The 23,796-nt window shown below is 41.6% G+C and overlaps 2 protein-coding genes across 7 annotated transcripts in view; one reads left to right on the top strand and one right to left on the bottom strand.

Annotated features, from left to right (window-relative positions):
- Positions 1-2,499: 2,499 nt before the first annotated feature.
- On the bottom strand, positions 2,500-5,383 carry LOC308164129 (leukocyte elastase inhibitor B-like; the record flags this gene model as incomplete). Its single annotated transcript, XM_080538279.1, has 6 exons — positions 2,500-2,673; positions 2,836-3,022; positions 3,836-3,939; positions 4,109-4,189; positions 4,559-4,603; positions 5,261-5,383. 6 exons carry the CDS (start codon positions 5,381-5,383, stop codon positions 2,500-2,502), a joined length of 714 nt encoding a protein of 237 aa, XP_080394405.1.
- Positions 5,384-21,640: 16,257 nt separating this feature from the next.
- Positions 21,641-23,796, top strand: part of exoc4 (exocyst complex component 4) — a gene marked incomplete at its 3' end in the record, with an annotated part of 185,725 nt that continues 183,569 nt past the window's right edge. For all 6 annotated transcript variants that reach the window (XM_080538695.1, XM_080538696.1, XM_080538697.1 and 3 more), the window contains exon 1: positions 21,641-21,742. In XM_080538695.1, the coding sequence (XP_080394821.1) occupies positions 21,663-21,742 (80 nt within the window). In that variant the 5' untranslated portion in view covers positions 21,641-21,662. The remainder of the gene's footprint in view (positions 21,743-23,796) is intronic.

Here is a 23,796-nt window from a genome sequence, read left to right on the forward strand (position 1 = left end):
TGCGTGTTTGGAACCCTCATGTTTTGCAGTCTCTCTTAGTGCAAAGAGGGCACTTCTGGTATAAACAACTCTGGCTGAGGTTGTAACATTAGACATTATACAACAAAAAACCGACAAACATTAAAAACAGAGCAGCGAGACCTGCTGCCGCTCAGAACGGCGCAACACATGCGCAATCGACAAACTAATGTAGGGTGTTCACACATATAATGTTGTTTTCACTTTAGATTAAAATAAATAAATATCACACAGAGGATTGCATTAGAAAAACAATGGCCCAAACCCCATGGTTTGAGGTAGGCTAACATTTGAGGTAACACTTGAGGTGACACCTGAGGTAACATTTGAGGTAACATAGATGGTGTGCTCGTGGCCATAGCTAGACTCTGTAAAAAATCTAATATGTAACTCATCAAAACAAAGAACCGAAATTAGGCTACTCAGTACTGTGTAGACATAAAACAACATATAGACTTATCTAGCGATCTACTATATATAGATAGAAAACAAGTTGAATTGAACAGAAAACTTACCTCAAAGACGATCGGATCTCAATAATGATGCGGATCTTTCAAGTGTCTCTTTAAATTCACCGCAGGAAAAAAAACATCCAATGTGTGGAGAATAGAGGGTAGACCAATAGGAGGTCAAGATACCGGCTTAGATACAGGTGACACATCCATTACATTGATTACTATTGGTGCAAGCCGTGGAAATGGCAAGAAAGAGAGCTAGACAACAATATAGTAAGCTAGTTACTTTAGCTAGCTAAAGATATTGGCCCCCCAAATCATTTGACAACTTTAGTTTAGCAATTATGTTACGATGTTTCTGTGGAACTATGCAGTGAAGACTTCGACAGAACTAAGCTACGTAATGTAGCTAGCTAGCGAACACAGAAGTGGGGAAAAAAACGTCAGATCATATATATAAACGGGTTATTTTGATAAACTGAACACATTTTGGGAATATATATGGTTACTTTCTCGCCTGAAAACATATTAAAACTTCATAAAATGATATGTTAACACTTGTAAAGCCAAAATTACATATTTTAGCCAATGGCGGCCAAAATTGAGGATTAAAATAAATGAAGGGTTTTGCTTTGCTCGCTGATTGGCTATAATGTTCTTCTTCTACGTTTTCTTTTTAGTAACAACTTGCGCATTACTAAGTATTTACTAGCTAAGATTGGCAGAAGGTTGGCGTGGTGCAACCGAAATTAGTAAACAACTAGTTTGAAACTAGCTAGTAACTACTAGGGGTTTAGTAACTACTAAATGCTTACATTTAGATGCTTACATTTAGTAATGACTTACGCCAAATTGGTGCAACCCAGGCCTGAACTGGTTTACTGACATTCTGAAACACAGAAATACAACGAAAAGGAGAAGGAGTAGATCTGAACAGTAGATCTTATTTTTTTAACTCCCAATATATACTATGCAGGTTTGTCTGTTGGATTTCAAAGTTGTGCATATGCATATATTATTCAATCAAGACAGTTCTCAATTCTTTATCTACCTGGTTAAGTTTAAAGGGCATCTCTTTGGTGTCTTCCTCAGCGAATCGGTGGAGCCAACTTCATTTGAAGTAGATGGCATTGACCAGAGACAGTCTTGTCATGCTAGTGACTGTCCCCTGCTTCAGCAGGTCTTTGATTTTATCTATAAAGAAACACAGTGCAGACACGCACACAAAACAAAACAAACTGAGAGCAGCTCCCATATGAGTATCATCAGCTTCTACAGTATATACTGTATGTATATACATTGTTTATTGTCTATTATATATAGATCTGTTTTTGATGGGTACATATGCAATGCATTTGTGAGACATTACAGGATAAGGATACGGATTGTCCCTCAAGAACTGCACCCCTTTCCTGCTCAGGACAAATGTATTGATGTCATATTTAGTTCAATGGTGGATGATCTTACTCTCTGTCCCAGGTCGGATTTAAAAAAGTCAGATTTCATGTGACTTGCGCTGTTCACACGGTCATGAGTAAATCAGACCTCAGTCGTGTGTCGGCAAAAACGTCGGATTTGGGTCACATTTCACTGCTGTGAGAATGAGGCTTAATTGACAAGTCTTATTGCTCCAGTATCAGTGGGAATCTTAGGATTGCAATTGCATCTTGCACCTGTTAGATAAGACACACCAAATTTAACAATTTGCATTCAGAATGTTGGTTGCAATTAACCCAGGAGGTTCTGTATGTCATTACTGGTTCAGTATTGTTTGACTATTGTCCACCATCAGTAATGTCTACTAGGTGTGACTACACCTTAGTAGTGGTGGGTCAGAACTAGGTGTGAACATAGCTTCAGCAGTAGTGGGTCAGAACTATGTTGGACTATACCTTCAGTAGTGGGTCAGAACTATGTTGGACTATACCTTCAGTAGTGGGTCAGAACTATGTTGGACTATACCTTCAGTAGTGGGTCAGAACTATGTTGGACTATACCTTCAGTAGTGGGTCAGAACTATGTTGGACTATACCTTCAGTAGTGGGTCAGAACTGTCCTTGGACTCCTCAGGCAGCAGGACAAACATGCTCAGCTCCTGGCCAACATAAGGAAGCTCGACAATCTGAAGGTTGTAGTCAGGAATGTAGTTGAACGGCAACCTCTCCACCTGGTACATCATCTGAACTGGTTTACTGACATTCTGAAACACAGAAATACAACGAAAAGGAGAGGGAGTAGATCTGAACAGTAGATCTTATTTTTTTAACTCCCAATATATACTATGCAGGTTTGTCTGTTGGATTTCAAAGTTGTGCATATGCATATATTATTCAATCAAGACAGTTCTCAATTCTTTATCTACCTGGTTAAGTTTAAAGGGCATCTCTTTGGTGTCTTCCTCAGCGAATCGGTGGAGCCAACTTCCTTTGAAGTAGATGGCATTGACCAGAGACAGTCTTGTCATGCTAGTGACTGTCCCCTGCTTCAGCAGGTCTTTGATTTTATCTATAAAGAAACACAGTGCAGACACACACACAAAACAAAACAAACTGAGAGCAGCTCCCATATGAGTATCATCAGCTTCTACAGTATATACTGTATGTAAATACATTGTTTGATTTATATATAGATCTATTTTTGAGGGGTACATATTAGGGCTGCAACGATTAGTCGACATAATCGACGACGTCGATCATAAAAACTCGTCGACGTGGAATTTTAGTGTCGACTAATCGTATATAATAAAATTAAAAAACGGGATGTTTTTATTTTTATTTTTATTTTTTAACGGGAGCCATGCAAGAATCAGCTGGGTAAGTTTTAGCTAACGTTGTTAGCCAACTGGCTAACGTTATATTGTTAGGGTCGTAATGTTTATGTTAGCTTTACTGTTACATGTTGGAAAACAACGTCTCATGGACAGGGCTGTACATGCTATGAGCGTTTGTGCTATTAATTTATTTGCCCTGTGGCACGCGTGTGACAGACAGAGGCGCTTGTATGTAACGTTACGTAGCAGGGGTTTTCCATGTTGAAGCCAGGAGAACGCGAGATGAAATGAAGTGAGGGGTGGTCGCTATTAAAATACCAGGTAGTCATGGTGGATGATCATGAATGATGCTTGATAAGCGAATGCTATTTCAATTATGTTGAGTCCACCAGCGAGCTGTCTGTAAGATAAACAGCGCCAAGCGTAGCCTACTGACGTGAGCTGTCTGTAGTCTAGCCAGCAATGCTAGCTAGCCAATCAACTAGCTCTGTGAGCAGCTGTAGCTTGGCGTAACGTTAGGTTAGATAGCTAGTTAAGCCGGATTTATGCTTCTGCGTCGCCATTTACGCGCAGCGAAAAGCCACACGACTACTCCACCCAGCTGTTGATCTCCCCCCTGGCCTCCTCTGCAGCTCCAATGAAGTCCACAGCCTGCAGGTCTGCATGGTAGAACTTCTGGCTGGATTCTAAGAATTCCTAAAAAAAGCACCATAAGTCAACCTCAATGGTATCTATGATATATATTAAGGCAAGAGATTATGATTACGAACTACTTATTTGGAGGGATGTGCAATGCAGTGAATGGAGTACTCAGTATGTCTCAGTGTTTTACTGAACATTAAACATGAAGTTTAAGCCAACTCACAGGAAGGAAGTTGAAGGTCTTTTCTCCATACAGACGATTGGCGAGTTTCAGGAGGTAAGAAGCTTTCCAGTGTCTGGAAATCTGTGAGAACGTCTTTGCTCAAGCTGAACGACAGGGCCTGGGGGAAGATTCAGTTGATTATGATGCTGCTACAAATAATGACAACGCTAATGTTGACATTGATGATGGTGACATGAATGATAATAGTGATGATGTGAATTAAAGGGGGCTACGTTTGAATTGAGTCAATTAATTGTAAAGAATCCATGTAACTTTCAGATGTTCATGTCGCTCTGTGTATTGAAACTATTGATACTGCTTCATTATGTAACCGGCAAGTTTATGACCCTCTCCATGGTAACAATCTGGGCTGTGTGTTGCCATAAAATAGTACATATGCCAGTAATTGTGTGTGTGTGTGTGTGTGTGTGTGTGTGTGAGAGAACCCACCTTTGACATCTGGGCTGCAGTGTCTCTTTTGGCTCCAAGATAGACCATGGTGTGGTGACCACCACGTAGACCCGGTAAACACACCACCCAGACAGGAGACAACACAGCGCTAAAGTTTCAAAACCGCCCACTGGACGTTTATTTAGGAAAAAGAAGAGTTACGGAGAAAGCAAAAAAGGTCCAACTAAAACTCGCCTCCGGGCGGCTAACGGTGGAACTTAAGGTGCCTCTAGGGGAGGGCAAAAGGGTGGACTTTATTCCACTCGGGGGGGGACACTCCGATGTCCCGTCTCCGAGCTCCGGGGGTTATTTGGGCAGAGGGGCTGGTCGCTCCGCTTATCGGCAGGCGGGCTCGCGCTCTCCCTACTCCCGGCTCTCTCTTTACTGTCGGGAAGAAGACATACAATTAGTTCCACCAGGCATTGTCATTATCCGCCGTACCACGACCCTCACCCATACGCGTGTCGTCGCGTAGCCTCTCGCTTTCCTTCTGACGCCTCCGCCTCCGCTTTTCATTCCTCCACCCGTTCGCGTCGCAGGTGCTCCGCATTCCCTTAACGAGCCCTCGACCTGATGGAGTGATGTGTACCAGCCGGGTGTGTTGGGCGTAGACTCCGTTAATGACGCGGCCCCTTAATCTATGCGGCCGCTGTCCAGGGTGCTGAAGGCCAGGTATACCCGGGGCTGCGTGCGGGTCACCACAATGGCCAAAGCTGAGCTGATGTTCAGGGGGGAGAAAAATACATTCCCAGAGGGGTTCTCTTGAATCAGGGTGTGGAAAAGGTCCAACGCAAACGCTGTATTTGAGCTGCTGAGGGTGGCCATGGCTTCTGACTGTTCCTGTAGAACAAACAGATCTGATGATGTACTGTGTAAGACATTCATGATTTCCTGTCATTCGAGCTGCACTGACTATAGTGTGCAACATTGTGGAATTGTGCAGCATTTTTAGCTGAAAATTACAAAACAAAATCAACGCATTAACACTGTGCATTACTAAATGCAAATAGAAGAACCTACGTCATATCCATTTAACACTATTCCACAAGTAGCTTGAAGGTAGACTCTATAGGGATATGACGGGATAGCTAAACAAGTGGGCGAGAGATTTTCAAAATCAGAGAAGCAACAGACTAGAGAATAGAGCGTGTTGAAAAAGCGAAAATTAAAAGATCCAAATCCAAACCAGATATTATTTCAGAAAAGGGAGAAAAGTTTTACGTTCGATAGAGAATGCGCATGCGCTCTGCCATCTTATGTCGGAGGACAGTGAAACTATTGGACGCTTTCGCTCTTGTTCACTACACAATTTTTTATGAAAGCTATTGTGTTTTTACAAGTGTGAAAACAGACGTTATGCCACTAGGACGACTACCTGTGGGACGACGACTGATGATAGATGCTTCACTTACTTAGATAAATGTATTTGCTGTAAGTCGCTTTGGATAAAGGTGTCTGCTAAATGCCAAAAAAGTAAACATGGACCAGTATGAGGATATCCGAGTTGTGACGTATCCACTGTAACCTTTCACCTCCTCGTCAGAAAACAGACCCCTGACTGATAGTAAATAGCCTATTCATGTTCTGTAGGCCAATTAACATATTTCATTGTTAACAATCAGACGTGTATGTTTGTAGTAGTGATTAACGTTGATTATTGATTGTAAACAACATTTCATTGGTTGAAGTGTGAAGACCGTAACACACATTACGACCGTAACTCACCTGCTGTGTTTCCTGATGTTAGTGATCCTGCACCTCGCGCCGTCGTGAAATAGGAACTAACAGAAGTTTTGTAAACGAATGTTTTACAAAAGTAACCAGATAATGCCTTTCTCAAGAGAGAACAAAAACTCAGCAATATGTCAAGCTAGACACCTCAACTAATTTGGTGAGGGAACGCAGTGCTCTACAATATTGCACCAAATACAAGAGGGTGGGGTGAGGACTTTATAGCTCTTGTCATACATGATAATAATCACAAGGCAGTTTGCTTAACAGGAACGAGTCAATGGAATCAAAGGTCTAGCTAGCCTTTGACAGGGTGTGGCGTGTCTCTGTGGAGCCAGTGGTGTAGTCTAGTTTTTTCAAGTGGGTATACTGTGATTTTTCCCTCCCAGCCTCATATTGTTCATTTCGGAACGCCATAAAAATCCGCTCCCTGTCTAACGTTATATATATATATATATATATAATATATATATATATATATATATATAAATTACATGTTATAAGGCTGATCTGTTCATGATAGTGCTGCATTTTGACATATTTCATGTCGCATCTCCCCCCTTTGATGGTGTAGCCCAGGGGTGCTCACACTTTTTAGGCTTGTGAGCTACTTTTCAAATTACCAGCTCAACAAGATCTACCAACCAAATAAAACATATTGCCATTGCTGCGAACACAAAAATGTACTGTAATAATAACAAATTAGAGCCACGCTACACTGTTTCAAAATCAAAGAAGAGATTTATTAAACTATATAACAAATATTCACACTGGTAGTCCATTAACATTAACTCAGGAGCTCTGAGTGGTTTACACCAGACTGGCCAGTGCCAAGCCAGGTGCCATCGACGTCTCCGGGCGGCGGAGTGTGTGTGTGTGTGTGTCTGTCTGTCTGTGTGTGTCTGTCTGTCTGTCTGTCTGTCTGTGTGTGTGTGTGTGTGTGTCTGTCTGTCTGTGTGTGCATGTGTGTGTGCTTGTGTCTGTCTGTCTGTGTGTGTGTGTGTGTGTGTGTGTGTGTGTGTGTGTGTGTGTGTGTGTGCTTGTCTGTGTGTGTGTGTGTGTGTGTGTGTGTGTGTGTGCGTGTGTGTGTGTTGTGAGGCGGCGCGGGGCTGAGTGATGCCCTCTCCTGTGTGGTCCAGACGGGAGGCGTCCCCGGCTACTTTTCCCAAAAAAATATTTAAATGTTTTTTTTTGTAATTGTTTTTTTTTTTTTTTTTTTTTTCCAATGCCGTGTGATCTACCCACACTACCTTCGCGATCGACCGGTCGATCGCGATCGACGTAATGAGCACCCCTGGTGTAGCCTATGACGCTATAGTCCAGGGGTCGGGAACCTTTTTGACTGGGAGAGCCATAAAAGCCAAATATTTCTAAATGTATTTCATTGAGAGCCATATAGTATTTTTAACATATAATAAATTAAATATGTCTTACTTTTAATGCGATTTCTGGTGCTGCATGGTTTTGCTGATGTCCTTGTAGTCTGGTTCATACGTGGTGAGGTTGAGCTTCATGCAGGCGTTGAGGCTTCCATCAGTTAAACGTGAGCGTAGGTTGGTCTTAATGTTCCTCATATGCGAGAATGACTGCTCACATACATATGTAGAGCCAAACATGGTCAATACGGCAATACTAACACGCTGCATTGTGTGGTATGTCACAGGATGCTCGTTCCAAGTTTTCAGAATCAGCTGGTCTTCAGGTTGAAGTTTTTTAATTTCTGTCCACTTCATTTCTGTTCCCTCGCCAGCTCTGCTCGCTGTCGCGCAAGACTTTCCAACTCTCCATTAAGTGTCTTGAACTTACTCATCCACATGTCTGATGCCTTCAGGTCAGCAACTTCCAGCTCAAAGTCTCCCATAGAGACCCCAGGGATGCATGTCAGGTCGATTTTGTCCACTGCACACTCATTCTCGAAATTCTCCAACACGTGCTTTGAATGACTGCAGGAGATTGGACGTAAAGCCAGCTAGCTGCTGGAGATCCAGATGTTGAGTGGAGTCACTTGCTAAGCATGCATCTCTAAATTGTTGCAGTGTTACAAAGTGCAGAAGACGACCTGTTTCAATGTCCCTGAGAAAGACTTCCAGGTTGCTTTCAAATGCAAACACTGCTTGTTGAAGGGATGAGATTGTATTTCCAATACCTTGCATTTTCACATTGAGCTGGTTCAGATGGCCTGTTATGTCCACGAGATAGTGAAACTGCAGGAGCCAGTCAGTGTTGTCTAGCTCAGGATGCTTGACGCCTTTCATTTGAAGAAAAGTCCGGATTTCACTCAGGCAAGCTGCAAAACGGCTGAGCACCTTTCCCCTTGACAACCAACGCACGTTGCTGTGTAAAAGCAGACTGGGATAATGATTCCCAACTTCTTCTAACAGAGCTTTAAACTGGCGATCATTTAAAGCTCGGGCAACAATGAAGTTGACCACTCGAATGACCAGCGACATCACCTCACCTAGCTCCTGGCCACACGTCTGAGCGCAAAGCGCTCTTTTCCCGGAACAATTTTAATCATAAAAAAAAGCGCTCTTTTCATGTTCACGGAGAAGCGCTACAAATCCTTTGTTCTTCCCCAACATACAGGGTGCACCATCAGTACAGACAGAAATAAGTTTATCCATCGGCAGTTTTTATTCTTTAGCAAACTCCATGAAAGACGTGAATAAATCCTCTCCTCTGGTTGTCCCTTTCATTGGCAAAACAGCCAAGCTTTCCTCACGCAGTGTGTCACCTGCAGCATACCTGGCAAATATACTGAACTGAGATAGATGGCTAACATCTGTTGACTCATCTAACGCGAGAGAAAAGTATGTCCCGGCGTTTATGTCCTTAATTTGTGTTTCCTCAACTTGATTTGCCATCATGATGCTACGATCGTGAACAGTTCTTGCTGACAGAGGCATGTCTTTTATTCGTTTGATTATCTTGTCTTTATTTGGGAAGTCATCAAACAAATTGTTTTTTACTTATTCACCTTTACAACGACCTCTGACACTCTCGCGAGACATTGGTTCCCGACCCGACCCACGGGTCACGGGTCATGGGTCCCGTGAAGAGTCCCGTGAAATTTAACTTCAAAACTAATTTCTGTTTACTTTAAAATGACACAGTATTATTACGCAATATCACAAGTATTTTAAAATCAGTTCCAAACTGATTTTATTTTTCCCAATGTTTTTTTTTTTTTTACTTTTCAACCCAATTGTCTGGGAGCCATATTATGCCGTCACCGGAAGAGCCATATATGGCTCGCGAGCCATAGGTTCCCCACCGCTGCTATAGTGGTCCAAATGGTCCAAAATGGTCCAAAATTCAAGTGCTTCACAGACGGGGTGAATTTTATGAATGAAAGTGAAAGTTCTGTCACAAAACTCTGTTACGTATCCTCACACATTTTTAAGTGGGTATATGGAAATCCTTGGCCTTTCCTAGTGGGTATACGGCGTAGTCCTGCATATCACATATATAGACTACACCACTGGTTACAAACATGTTTTGTAAATATTCATCCCTTTTGTGGCCAATCTTAATCTAAAAGGGTTAGGGTAATCACTGATTACCCCATTGTAACAATTTTAAATAATTACAAAAAATGTTTTAATGAATACATTTGAAAATTAAGGATACATCATTATCAAATCAATAGTAGTCAAATGTGTTATTTGCATACACATACACTCACTGGCCACTTCATTAGGCACACCTTGGGGTTGGACCCCCTCTTTTGCCTTCAGAACTGCCTTAATTCTTCGTGGTATAGATTCAACAAGGTGCTGGAAACATTCCTCAGAGATTTTGGTCCATATTGACACTATAATATCACACAACAGCCCGTCTGGCACCAACAACCAATGCGAGGTTCAAAGTCACTTAAATCACCTTTATTTCCCATTCTGATGCTTGGTTTGAACTTCAGCAGATCGTCTTGACATCTACATGCCTAAATGCATTGAGTTGCTGCCACATGATTGGCTGATTAGATATTTGCGTTAACAAGCAGTTGAACAGGTGTACCTAATGAAGTGGCCGGTGAGAGTATAATAAATTATTATTAATATTTATTGCTTTTTCAAAATCTTTGGATTTGGACAAGTAACTTGAGCTCTCGGACAAGTACAAGATAAGTTCACTTGTCCGAAGGACAAGTACCTGAAAAAGCTTAATGAGCATCCTATATTCTATGATTTGTTAATAGAATATATCCGTCAGTTAGTCTTGAAGAGCAGAAAACTCTTTAAATGTTTGATGTAAACTAGTCTAACTGTGGGGGACTCAGGTCAGGATATCCGATATGAGAGGATGAGAGAATGAGAGAGAGAATGAGAGGGTGTACAAACCCTGCTCCCTTTCCTTCAGAATGGTTTTTAAAACTTTTCCCCCACACAATTCAATAAACTCATTCTGGATGTCTGAGCTCAAATAATGAGTTAGCCGGCTTTCTTTTTTGGATGTCTTGATTTTCTCTAAGTGCTCTTTTAAGAGTGGATCATAATGGGACAAAAGTTCCAGCGTACCTAAGAAATGTCCATTGTGGACATCGCCTAAATCTTTTGTTTTACCTCTAAAAGGTAAATTCCTTGTTGCCAAGTGCAGAGTGACATCAAGGAGTATCTGCAAGAGAGCTTTGTTTTTCTCAATTTCAGACTGTAGCTCTCTCTGCAACTGATGGTCGATGCCACCTGCAGTCATAACAGAACACTGTAGGTTTTTCCATTGCAAATAACAGTCCCTGTGATTCCTACTTTTTTCATGGCGTGGGAATTTATCATACATGCGACACCACACAACATCACACATCTTGTAACCATGGTCACTACTCAAAGCACTATGACATGGAATGTTTTGCTCCTTGGAGAAAAGAACACATGGTATGCAAAACAGTGCATTTGCACTTTCACTGTGAATCAACCAGTCCCTTTTCACTTTTCCCATACCTTTTGCTGCTTTAGTGTATTTTAGGTACTCTGGAAATGGCTTCCCCTGTGAATCATGCGGGATTTGTTTGTCTTCTCTCGTTGCTAATTTCTTGACAATAGTTGCCCTGTCCTTGTCACTCATTTTAGGTGGAAACAAACCTGGGTCAAGTGACAGCAAATCTTCTATTTCAGATACAACTACAGGTGGCTCAGTATCTAAGGCATCCTGTATCTGAGCCTCATTTTGTCCCTGGCTTTGACTGTCCATAGCTGCTTCCTCCTCATCTGTGCTGCTGCCATTGTCTGCTTCTTCTTCTGCCTCTTGGCCTCTGCTCTCCTCTCTGGCTGCCTGGCTTGAAGTGGGCCCTGGCATGGAGTATCCATAGGTACATAATTCATAATATGTCCTATAATAGTATTAACATAGTAATACATACATTACACCAGATTAGCTAACTTAAATGTTATCTAGCTAGCTAACAATCTTATTTTAACATGCCAGTGGTCAATGTTATTGCAATTACTGGAAGAACTATTAACTAAATATGAATATTAGCTAAATTTGTATTCAATGCTTGCATAGTAATGCATTAAAATATTCAAAATCTGTTTGTTAACCCGAAACTCCTACTGCTCACCTCCTTCTCCTTCAACTGGGAGGTGGGTTGAGGGAAGGAGTCCTGCTGATCCTGAAGCTGCATCTGTGCATGACGTGATTAGCATGTAAGTTAACATTATACTAGTTAGCAACATTGGGATTTGAAAATAAGGGATATTTTCCAAAAAAATAAGGGAAAATAAGGGATATCCCCCCGCGCACCCCCGGCCATCCTCTCCCCCCACTGCCCACATACCATACCCCTTACATTTAGACAAGGGTACACACAGTCAATCCTAACATCACCACTAGGCAACCATAGGAGACCCCTTACATTTAGACAAGGGTACACACAGTCAATCCTAACATCACCACTAGGCAACCATAGGATACCCCTTACATTTAGACAATACTTTGAACATCCCTACATTATGAAAACACAAAAGGGCATATCAATTCAGCACATTTATTTCTACATGACTTGACACCATGATGTCAATGGGAAAAGAGCGGCGCAATGCTGCCAGAGATCGTTTCAAAACGGAGAAGGCTGCGTTCGTAAATATGATTCGAGGCTGCATTCGTAAATACGCTCTGGAAATCTGATCACCACTCATGGAATGACTCTTGTCCAATGAAATCACTTGACTTTTATGACGTTGCTCCTAGTGTGCGTTCCGGCACCCTCAGAGCAAAATTACGAACGCAGCCCAAGAAACGAGAGGAGACAAGTCAACTCCGACATGGATATCGCGACAATTAAGCAGGGTTTTTCATGGATCAAAATGAGGCGGAGGTGGTACCAGAGGCGTTTGACATCAGGGGGACCCATGAAACGGGGCATTCTGGTGAATTTAGATGCACCAATTTGTGCCTTTTCTGCATCAATTTATGGTGGAAATGTCATTATTTATGTAAAGGAGAACACAATATTCAGGCACCAGATGACCATTCAAAATATAATACAATATAAGGCTCTCAGGCATTCTGTACTTTCAAATATGTATTCTCCTTGACCAGTCAACATCAACTATCAGCTATTTCGCTAGCAAAAACGAAAGCTAACTTATTTGCAAAACAGCACCCCCGCCACCACGTCGGCGCAATGCCGCAATTGCAGTTAGAAACGACAGAAATCCACCGAGTGCAACGCTTGTAGAATACGACCGTTAGAGTTTTGTCGAGAGCTGCAGGCGGCTAGAAATATGACAGAGGCGGCCGCCTCATAATTCTCTATGCAGGAAAACCCCTGTTAAGTGTTAAATTATATTATATAATAGGTTAAAAATATGTGACATTTACGGGAAAATATACTCGTCGGGAGTGTACTGTAAGTTAACTTTACTTGAAGTTAATGTTAATTAGCTAGTGAGCTAGCTAACTAGATCATCCACGCAGTGATTAGCTAGTGCTAAACCACACAACGTTGACTAAGTGACATGTTATGGGCCCCAAAAGAAGGTCTGTGAATAAATACCTTTCTTTTACAAAAAACTTTGACTAGTTGTCGTCCTTTTTTCTCACTCTCCTCGTTCTTTATTTTTTATTTTCTCTTTTGAGACCCTGACTTTGACTTTGTCGACATCGTCTCTCTCCTTGTCAGAATAGCGGTAACGTTCCTCTAGGCGGCTCGCGTGCGGTGGACTGAACCATGCAATGAAGAGGGGGGTAAATAATAAGGCTTAATTTTGTCAAACAAAGAAACAAAACTCCAGTTTGTTTCTTTTGAAATTTTTTAATACACAGAATTATAATTTAAAGTCGGCTACATACATTAACTTCCTTATGATAATATTAATTCCAAAATACCAAAAAAGATTCTCTTGTGGCCCCTGTCAGTGCTGGGCCCTTAGAATCGTCCTAACTTACCACCCCCTAGCGGCGCCCCTGAGTGTAGGATCTGTTTGAATAGTTTGACAGTGCTGTGCGTGCATCTCAACAGTTCTTAGTACAACTTTAGGATCGTCCTCACAGAACACAGATTGAAAACAATGTTTCTCAAGCAGACAGAAACGACAACAATAGCGAGCCCCAAATGATTCCACAGAGCCAAACAGACCATGCAAACCAAGATTATCTCCAGTGACCTGAACTAAGGTACCATGAATCACGTGTTTAAACATGGGAATTTGAAGTCCCTCTCTTTCCAGTATTTTAAGATCATGGACAAGGGGCTCAAGTATGGAATTAAACCCATAACGCTTGATGTCCTGCGCATGGAAAAGAGCACACAATTTAATATTAATCAAAGAGGAATTAAAGATTGGGGGGAAATGTCTTAATGTAAAATATATAGCACCTAATTTATGTAAGCCCTTCTTAGAGCCCAAGGGATTTGCCGTTTCAAAGTCGTCATAAAACAGCTGAATCTGCAAGGCATCTTTTTCTACAGAAAATAGGGGACTTTCTTTCAAATAGGTGGCATCTCTTAAATCTGCATACACACCTTCCTTGTGAATGTGCCTGGGCTTGAACATGTCTGCAAGTTCTGGATTTTGAAAAATGTTCTTAAGTGTTTCCAAAATGGGAACATATGCAAACTTATCAGTTACAATAACCTGGTCATATGTTCTTGTAGTTCTGTTTCTTCTACTGTCAAATAGGGCTGCAACGATTAGTCGACATAATCGACGATGTCGATTATAAAAACTCGCAGACGTGGAATTTTAGTGTCGACTAATCGTATAAAAAATGTAAAAAAAAACGTTTTTTTTTTTTTTTTTTAACGGGAGCCATGCAAGAATCAGCTGGGTAAGTTTTAGCTAACGTTGTTAGCCAACTGGCTAACGTTATATTGTTAGGGTCGTAATGTTTATGTTAGCTTTACTGTTACATGTTGGAAAACAACGTCTCATGGACAGGGCTGTACATGCTATGAGCGTTTGTGCTATTAATTTATTTGCCCTGTGGCACGCGTGTGACAGACAGAGGCGCTTGTATGTAACGTTACGTAGCAGGGGTTTTCCATGTTGAAGCCAGGAGAACGCGAGATGAAATTAAGTGAGGGGTGGTCGCTATTAAAATACCAGGTAGTCATGGTGGATGATCATGAATGATGCTTGATAAGTGAATGCTATTTCAATTATGTTGAGTCCACCAGCGAGCTGTCTGTAAGATAAACAGCGCCAAGCGTAGCCTACTAACGTGAGCTGTCTGTAGTCTAGCCAGCAATGCTAGCTAGCCAATCAACTAGCTCTGTGAGCAGCTGTAGCTTGGCGTAACGTTAGGTTAGATAGCTAGTTAAGCCGGATTTATGCTTCTGCGTCGGCATTTACGCGCAGCGAAAAGCCACACGACTAATCGCGACTAATCGGGAAAATAATCGACAGATTAGTCGACTACCAAAATAATCGTTAGTTGCAGCCCTACTGTCAAATCTTGTGCCAAGCACCTTTTCAATAGGTACAACACTTCCCCATTTTTCTTTTAAGTGTTTGTTTCTTTTAGCTTCAGAATTTAAAGGTGTGAATGGGTTTTCCAAATTTTTTAAAGGATTGTTCTATTTTTTCTTTACTATCTGTGTCCTGTGAGGATACGCACTGTAAAGCTGCATCTTTAGCCTGACTATGAATATCAAAAAAGACTTCTTCCATGGATGACACAAAACTATTTACACTAGACTGACTTAATCCACCTGCTTTGAGTTGTGCGACAGCAGTGGCACATCTGTCAGGGTGGGGATCGCTCTACTGTGGAGCGACCCTTTGGCGCCCCCTATGTTGTGTATTGTTTCTCTGTCTGTCCTAATTATCTGTGAGTGCTAACAGCTGTGTGTGATTGTCTTGGTCTATTTAGTTCCCCCTCTGTTTTTTCCTCTGTGTCGATTGTTCACTTTATGTTGCGTTGTGTGTGTGTGTCCTCATAGTCTTGTCGCAGCCTTATTGCTCCTCGTGTGCCCAGGAGATAAGTATCCTATGACTATTGCAAGTAGTTTGTATTGCCTTGTTATATTTACGGCGTTTGGGAGACAAGAAGCCGACTCCCCTTTTCTTTGTATTTTTACTTCCGCATTTCTCTGAGACTTGTTTTCTCCCCGTTTGTTTCATCGCTTACTGTGCGGTTTATTATTCCTGTTTGCTCAAATAAAGAGTACCTTTATTTTGGAATCATATCCCTGCATCGTTCCATTCTGTTCTGCTCTGCATCTGGGTCCAAACACATTGACTAACCGCAACAATATCTATGGTGCTCTTATTGGACTTTCTTAAAAGATAAGATGTCGACGTCTCAACTAGACCATCTGTCACCCCCTCTTCTACACTGCTTAAAGGAACATCAGTGTCAACCTGTTGGTCAAAATTCTCAGTGTGTTTAGTGTTTAAATGTTTCCTAAAACCAGAAAAAGTACCAAACACACAGCTACATCCAGTGTGAACACATTTCTTAGCGCCCGGTGTTTCGCCCTTTCGGCTCTACGTTGCCACATGACTATTTCACCTGTGTGTGTTTGTCCCTCTTGGCAGGGAATGAGACAGAGGAATCCGGAGAGCAGGCAGAGGAACGATTGCTCTGCCTGCTCTCCGGATTCCTCTGTCTCATTCCCTGCCAAGAGGGACAAACACACAGGTGATAGTCTAGTCATGTGGATGGTGGTTTGACTGGCGACACCTGCTGCCAATCATCCCATCATCCCCACTCCACTAAAGCTTAGCTCTACCTGCAGGCTAGAATACGCCATGTGCACAGTGCATTTGATGTGAATTTGTATATGATGGTATAATCTCCATCTTTTCATATTTTGGGCTCACATGGTTGGGAGCTGAAAATAAAGTTGTTGAATGCATTAATTTGTGTTAAGTTGTCATTTTTACTCACTTCATGGAATATTTGTAGTTAGACTTTTAAATTACCGGTAAGTGTAAAAATAACACCACACAGATTTTATTTAACAAATAGTGGCAAGTTTCTTTGACACCATGCAGTGTTAATTGATGTTTAAATTCTACTCTATCAGAGTTGGTTTTTCACTGTAAAGAACAATGCACACGGCGTGCAATTTTTGTTGCCGGACAACATTCGATTACAATGCACACGGCGTGCGATGCGATTTTTGTCGCACCGCAAAATTCCATTTTCAACTCGCACCATTGAAGTCTATGAGAAAATCATAAAAAATCTCATCCCAATGCACACGGCGTGCGAGATTGTGTTGCACCACAACATTCCATTCTCAATTGTTACTTTATTGTTACGTAGTCGGACCAGACAGGCTGATTACTATAGGCTCTACCAATATTGCTTGCCTTGCTTCCACAATTTCTACAAGATACAACTGGACATATTGTGATAAAATATATGGGTCCCCTGATTTAGGGGTATTGGTAAAATGTCAGGAGAGGGAGCGCACAAAACACACAGCCAGAAAGGTGTATTATAAAAGCCACTTTATTATTATGGGCGATGATCAGGCAGACATAGATTCGGAGGACGGAGACAGTCATCAACGAAAGGAGACAAACGAAAATGGGTGAGTAGCAACGTTAACGTTGATATGCTTTTATGTAATGATAGCAAGCTTTTTTGCTAAACTATAACTATATAAAAAGGTATGCTCCAGTCTCTCTCCCCGTTATGAGTGACTCAATTAATTTAGATAGACCAGTTGAAGTTTTCCCAATTGTCCCATTGTGATGCAATAATCCGTCGCACCACAAACTTTTACAAAATTTGCTAAATTTGACAGTGCGACAAAACTCGCACGCCGTGTGCTTTGTCCCATTCAAAACGAATGGAATCGAATTTTCGCGGTGCGATTAAAATCGGGGCCGTGTGAGTTGGGATGAGATTTTCTCATATTTCCATTCAAACTTCAAAATCGAATTTTGTCCGGCAACAAAAATCGCACTCCGTGTGCATTGGCCTTAAGAGAGTAAATTATCAACACAGCAGTGTGTAAAATCAACACTTATCTGAGTCAACTGACCCTCCAGTGTTAACGTTTAATAACTCAATGCAGTGTTAATGAGCATAGGAATTTAACTCAATCAGAGTTGATTTGTTGTTAGAGTTGAACGATGTTTTCATAATGTTATAATATTATAACTGTTTTAAAGAGGACACTCTGTATATTCTGTCCTATACATTCTGTTCTGTTCTGTGAATTCCCCAGCTCCAACCCCGTGCTCTTTGCTGTGCACAAACATACAAGCTCCTCATTGTACAAATCTTATCTCGTGTCTCAGGCTAGGCTTCATTCCTGGGGGCCCTCTCATAAACTTATTTTGCTAGACGCTGTTCTTGTTCATCAAACCGCCTCCCCCTCCCCATGTGTGTTTCAATAAAATGCTAGGCAAAGAGAGTGAAAGACTCAGTTTGAATCCGAGGTCTTTCGGAGACCTGGGATTCACTCTCCTTGCGCAAGAAAATAAGAATCATGATGAATCCGGGTCTCTTTGTTGTTTGAAGTCTACTACGGTCTGTTTGAACTAGCACTGGGTTAGCATCACCTGTCTTACAACCAGGTTGAATCAGAATATAGCATTTAACCCTATCTGTTTGTTATCACAGAAGAGTGAATTATCAACACTACTGGGAGTGATATTAACACTCCACAGAGCTAATTAACCTGTAGTGTTAAGTTTAAACAACACAAAACAGTGTACACCAGTGTTACTTTTTTACTCTATTTAGAGTTAATTTAACTCTTAAACTTTAACACTAGGGAAAGAGTCAGTTTAAATCCAATTTGGAGTAGGACCATATACACTCCGGAATAGTGTTAAATTTAACTCTAAGTGTTACTTTAACACTGCAAGATTTACTGTGTAGTTCTCCAGTCTCCTGCATATTCACCCTAGTTCTACAGTCTTCTGCATATTCACCCTCGTTCTACAGTCTTCTGCATATTCACCCTAGTTTTACAGGAATATGTTTGTATCTGAAGCAGGGGGAGGCTGTGTGATACCATTCTTACATTTACATTTTCATTTTGGCATTTAGCAGACGCCTTATTCCAAAGCGATTTACAATCAATACATTTGAATACTAAGCAAGTGAATCATCAATCCACCAGTCGTAGCAGGAAGAGTAATCCAGCTCAGGCCCGGGACCATTGATAGAAGGAACATTTTTATTTTTTTGACACTGGAGAAACAGAGAAACAGTACAAGGGGGGCAATATAAGTTTTTAGGGACACAGTAGAGGGGAAAAGCGATTGTCCTCAGGAGACCCAGTGCTGAGGGGCAGAAGATGTCTCAGGAGGAGCAGTTAAGGTGTAACCTGAAGAGATGGGTCTTTCCATTTCATGCATTACCCGTCCTACGATTCCAGCCTCCACCAGCCTCCTTGCTCTAGTATACTATACACCTTAAAGATGAGAACTGTCCAAAAACAAGTTCCAAGTGAAACACTGAAGGAACACTAAAAGTTACGAGAAGGACAGGTCCTTGAGATATGGCCCTGGTCCTAACACCGGCAGATGTCACTCACAGCAATCATTTAGTTCACATCTGCAGACCTTGCTGAAAAATAACCTTGGTGCCATGTCGTTAGATAAGAGGGGCAGTAGATTATTTGGAGTGATGGGACATTGGCTGCAGGCAGAGGTGATGATAAGAATTTATAAATTAAACCTGCCCCTGGGAAGCTTGCACTGTCAAAAGAAATAGTGGCCCTGGCCTACACCATGCTGTGATTGTTTCTTTTTTGGAGAGAACACAAAGATCGCCCACAATGTTATCTTTGCAGTCCACAGTCACATCAATCAGCACACGGGCTGCTGGATCAACCCCCTTCCCCTCCCAAATCGATTCCGTCTTCCATTTTAGCTGTTACAGCAGAGATTGTCAGAGATACAGAGGAATAGTTCCACCAAAACACACCATTATATGTCCTAAAAACAGAAAAAGCCATTAACACAGCCATTATCACACATACTCTCTCTTTCTCTCCTGTCTACCCTCACTTTCTCTCTCTCTCACTTTGTCTCACTTTCAATCTCTCGCCTTCTCTCTCTCTCTCTCTCTCTCTCTCTCTCTCTCTCTCTCTCTGTCTGTCTGTCTGTCTGTCTGTCTGTCTGTCTGTCTGTCTGTCTGTCTGTCTGTCTGTCTGTCTGTCTGTCTGTCTGTCTGTCTGTCTGTCTGTCTGTCTGTCTGTCTGTCTGTCTGTCCGTCCGTCCGTCCGTCCGTCCGTCCGTCCGTCCGTCCGTCCGTCCGTCCGTCCGTCCGTCCGTCTGTCTGTCTCTCTCTCTATAGAAGCATTATTGGGTGGCAAAAATGACATGTGTGAAGAAAATTAAAGGTTTACAGTTTGGATTACCCCTCTTGGGGGTAGATGACTCAGCTCCAGCAGAAGCTTGGAGCATGAAAGTTGTTCTATGTTGTTTAATGCTCTCTCGCTGGATTGAGAGTTTGGATAGAGCTAGAGGTCTGTTATTTTTTTTTAAAATAATAATAATAATAATAAAAAAAAAAAAAAAAAAAAAAAAAAATATGTATATATAAAATAATAATAATAAAAAATGTATATATATATATGTTATGGTACATGTGGGAAAACTAGGGTTAGGGTTAGGTGCTAGGTGGTTAGGGGTTGGGTTAGGGTTACGGTTAGGGTTAGACATGCCAGCATGTACCAAGTCACCCTAGCACCTAACCCTAACCCTAGTTTTCCCACATGTACCGTATTCCCACATGTACCGTAACATAAATATATATATATATATATATATAGAGAGAGAGAGAGAGAGAGAGAGAGAGAGAGAGAGAGAGAGAGAGAGAGAGAGAGAGAGAGAGAGAGAGAGAGAGAGAGAGAGAGAGAGAGAGAGAGAGAGAGAGAGAGAGAGAGAGAGAGAGAGAGATACAGAGTTACAGTAAGGTGACATACTCTAAGAAGAGGCTTGTAGTATTTAGGGTTGAGAATTTACTGGCAGGTCTAGTATGCCTCCATTCATGCCCTTTAGGGGTTTAGCAGCCAGGTAAAAGGTACTTACATACTGTAAGAAGAAGCTTGTGAACCATCACAACATCAAACTATCCACCATGCTAGACCTGGTCGTTCTAAAGGGCATGAATGGAAGCATAGACCTGCCTGTACATTCTCAACACTAAATACTCTTCTTAGAGTACGACATCTTAGTTAGGATGATTGATTTATTATTAAAAAAAGACAAACAAAAAAACATGGTTGGTTGGTTACATAGAGGCCTTTACGGATCTCTCTCTCTCTCTCTCTCTCTCTCTCTCTCTCTCTCTCTCTCTCTCTCTCTCTCTCTCTCTCTCTCTCTCTCTCTCTCTCTCGTTAGATTAAAGGGTAAATGCAATGTCATGTTTTATTATTTTATCTTCCATTATCTTGTATACTAATAATAATAATAATAATAATAATAACTTTATTTGTATAGCGCTTTACATCAAAGTGCTTTACAGTAGGTAAGCAACAAATTAAAACAATTAAAACAACTATTCCAGTTAAAACACACATAATTACACAACACAAATACACAAGCTATGACATAGACAACAGAAAACAGGTGGGTCTTCAACTTGGTTTTGAACACGTCCACTGAGCATGCCTGTCTGAGGTCCAATGGACATCTTCTTCATCATCATCATCGTCATCGTCGTCTTCATCATCATCATCATCACTACCACCACCACTACCAAAATCATCATCAACCACATGCAGCTGAGAGTATGTCTTTTATCCAAACACATGAATAACATTGTGTTGATAAAAAAAAAACGAATGTAGAACTAAACTACAAAGAATCACCATGTCAAACAACACAAAAGCAGACCTAGGAGTTTATCAACTACAACTCCCAGAGTATTAGCGGCTTCCACTGTCGAAGCCTTTCCTGCCCTCTGATTGGCTGAGCTCGTCGTTCTGTTTTGGGTGCAGCAAGCAGCTGGGAAAATGGCATCTGACACAGGCAGATACAGAAGTGCTGTGAGCAAAAGCAAAGACCCTTCTGGCTTATTAATATCCGTTATCAGGTAAGCTGGCTCTAACGCATGGTCCAATGTTACTAATGACATTGGGAGTGTTAGTGGCAGTTATTCTGAAGTCTGTCTATCGGCCTGTTGGATAATAAAGCTAGTCAGCTAGCTACATCCTTCCTGTGACAGCTCAGGAAGTGTTTTCATAATATGTCATATTAATAACAATAACAATAATATTATTATTCAGTCGGATAACATTCTTCATCTGTGTGAGTGTTATCTTCATAATACATTGTCCTCTATTAGCTAGCGGTATGCCAGGTGTTTAGATAGAAGGTTAGTTAGCTGTTAGCACTGTGCTACTTACTAGCTGCTGGCTGCTGCTTGACTGTCTGTCACAGACACGTGACTGATTTCGCTCCATTTTGGGATATTATTCTGGGTCTTATTCATGATCCAATAAAATGCGTTGGCTCTGGAGCAGCTTTGCTTTTGACCGTTGTGTGTGTGTGTGTGTGTGTGTGTGTGTGTGTGTGTGTGTGTGTGTGTGTGTGGGGGGGTGTGTGTGTGTGTGTGTGTGTGTGTGTGTGTGTGTGTGTGTGGGTGTGTGTGTGTGTGTGTGTGTGTGTGGGGGGGGGGGGGGGGGTGGGGGGGTGGGGGTGTTGAGTGTGTGTGTGTGTGTGTGTGTGTGTGGGGGGGGGTGTGGGTGTGTGTGTGTGTGTGTGTGTGTGTGTACTCCGCCTTCCAAGTTACCTATTGCTGTTGTAAAGTATGGCCACAATAATAATAATAATAAAAAAGGATGTCTCTGTTGACTGTACCCTTTTCGCTTCAATGACAACAGTTGTAGTTTTACAGCTGTCACGTGCTACTGTAGAGCCTGCCTACTTTCATCTTAATGCAAGTGTGTTGACAAGCAGTAGGCTACTCCTGACAAAGACTTCCTCACCTTAACTTTCTCTAATTTCCCTAATTTGGCTAATGCCACTATCTGCTTTTGAACGAGATTAGTCTGATTGAGCCCAGCCTAGGTTACGGTGATGGATGAGGTTGCATCTTCAGGAGATGGTTAGGGTTTACAACGTCAACATTGTACTGTATGAGTGATAGTGTGATAATATGTGAGGAAGATTATTTGGGTTGTTGGGGCTGCTTAATATACAAATATTTACCTTTATTCCCTTTAACTTTAAGCGACAATGGGAAACTCCAAACATGTCATGTCTCCGCATTTCTGCATAGTATGCAGGTAAACCAGCATAGGGTGATTGGCCAAATATGGTAGCCTAATCGTAAACAAAGAAGCAGATGTGTCTTCAGAGTGCCAAGTTTTCCACCGTGGCTTATGGTATTAAGTGAATTTGTATGGATATTAAGCAGCCTTTTGGATGTTTCCTGGGGCCAATGAGAATCCCAGATGACGGAGAGTACGTGGATACATTAAAAACTGGGATAAGTGATACCGGTCATGCATGGTTGAATTAAGTCGCAAGCCATTACGCCGACACCCCATCTCATGAAATGAAATGAGATGGAGTGTGGTGTCAGAGGAGCTACTGTGCATCATGATGATCCACTCTGGAATGAGCTGCAAACATTCCTCTCACATCCCAGCGTTTAGTTGTGAAGAGAGAGCTGTGACACTCCAAACGGTTTTCACAACCTACTGTAAAAAACTTTAGAGAGAACCCAACGTAATATGGATGAGACTGTCGGGTGAAGAGGTTACCAGAGGGATATGCACATTAAAAGTTTTCCATCCCAAAGCAGGTTCCTTCCTTGGGGTTTGTGAGAGATGTTACTAAGAGGTTACTAATAGATAACAACAAACGTTATTTAGCCTACGGCGTATTACTAACGATTGATGGAGTGCAATCCAATGTGCTTTACTGGAAGTCACTAGAGTGCTACCAGCGGTTATTAGTAGTCACTCCAAGCTTTTTAGTTTCAGATAGTAACAGAAGTTGCTTTAACAAAAAATTAAAGCTGTATCTGTCTACATACGGGATACCCTGAAAACAATTAAGTGTTTCTCACTGGTGAATTGAGCTATCTTGTGATCGATCCCAAGGTTAAGGAGAGTTATGTTTTTGTCTCTCCACTTTTCT

Source organism: Nansenia antarctica (genome assembly GCF_963989245.1).
Source record: "Nansenia antarctica genome assembly, chromosome: 8".
Lineage (NCBI taxonomy): Eukaryota > Metazoa > Chordata > Actinopteri > Argentiniformes > Microstomatidae > Nansenia > Nansenia antarctica.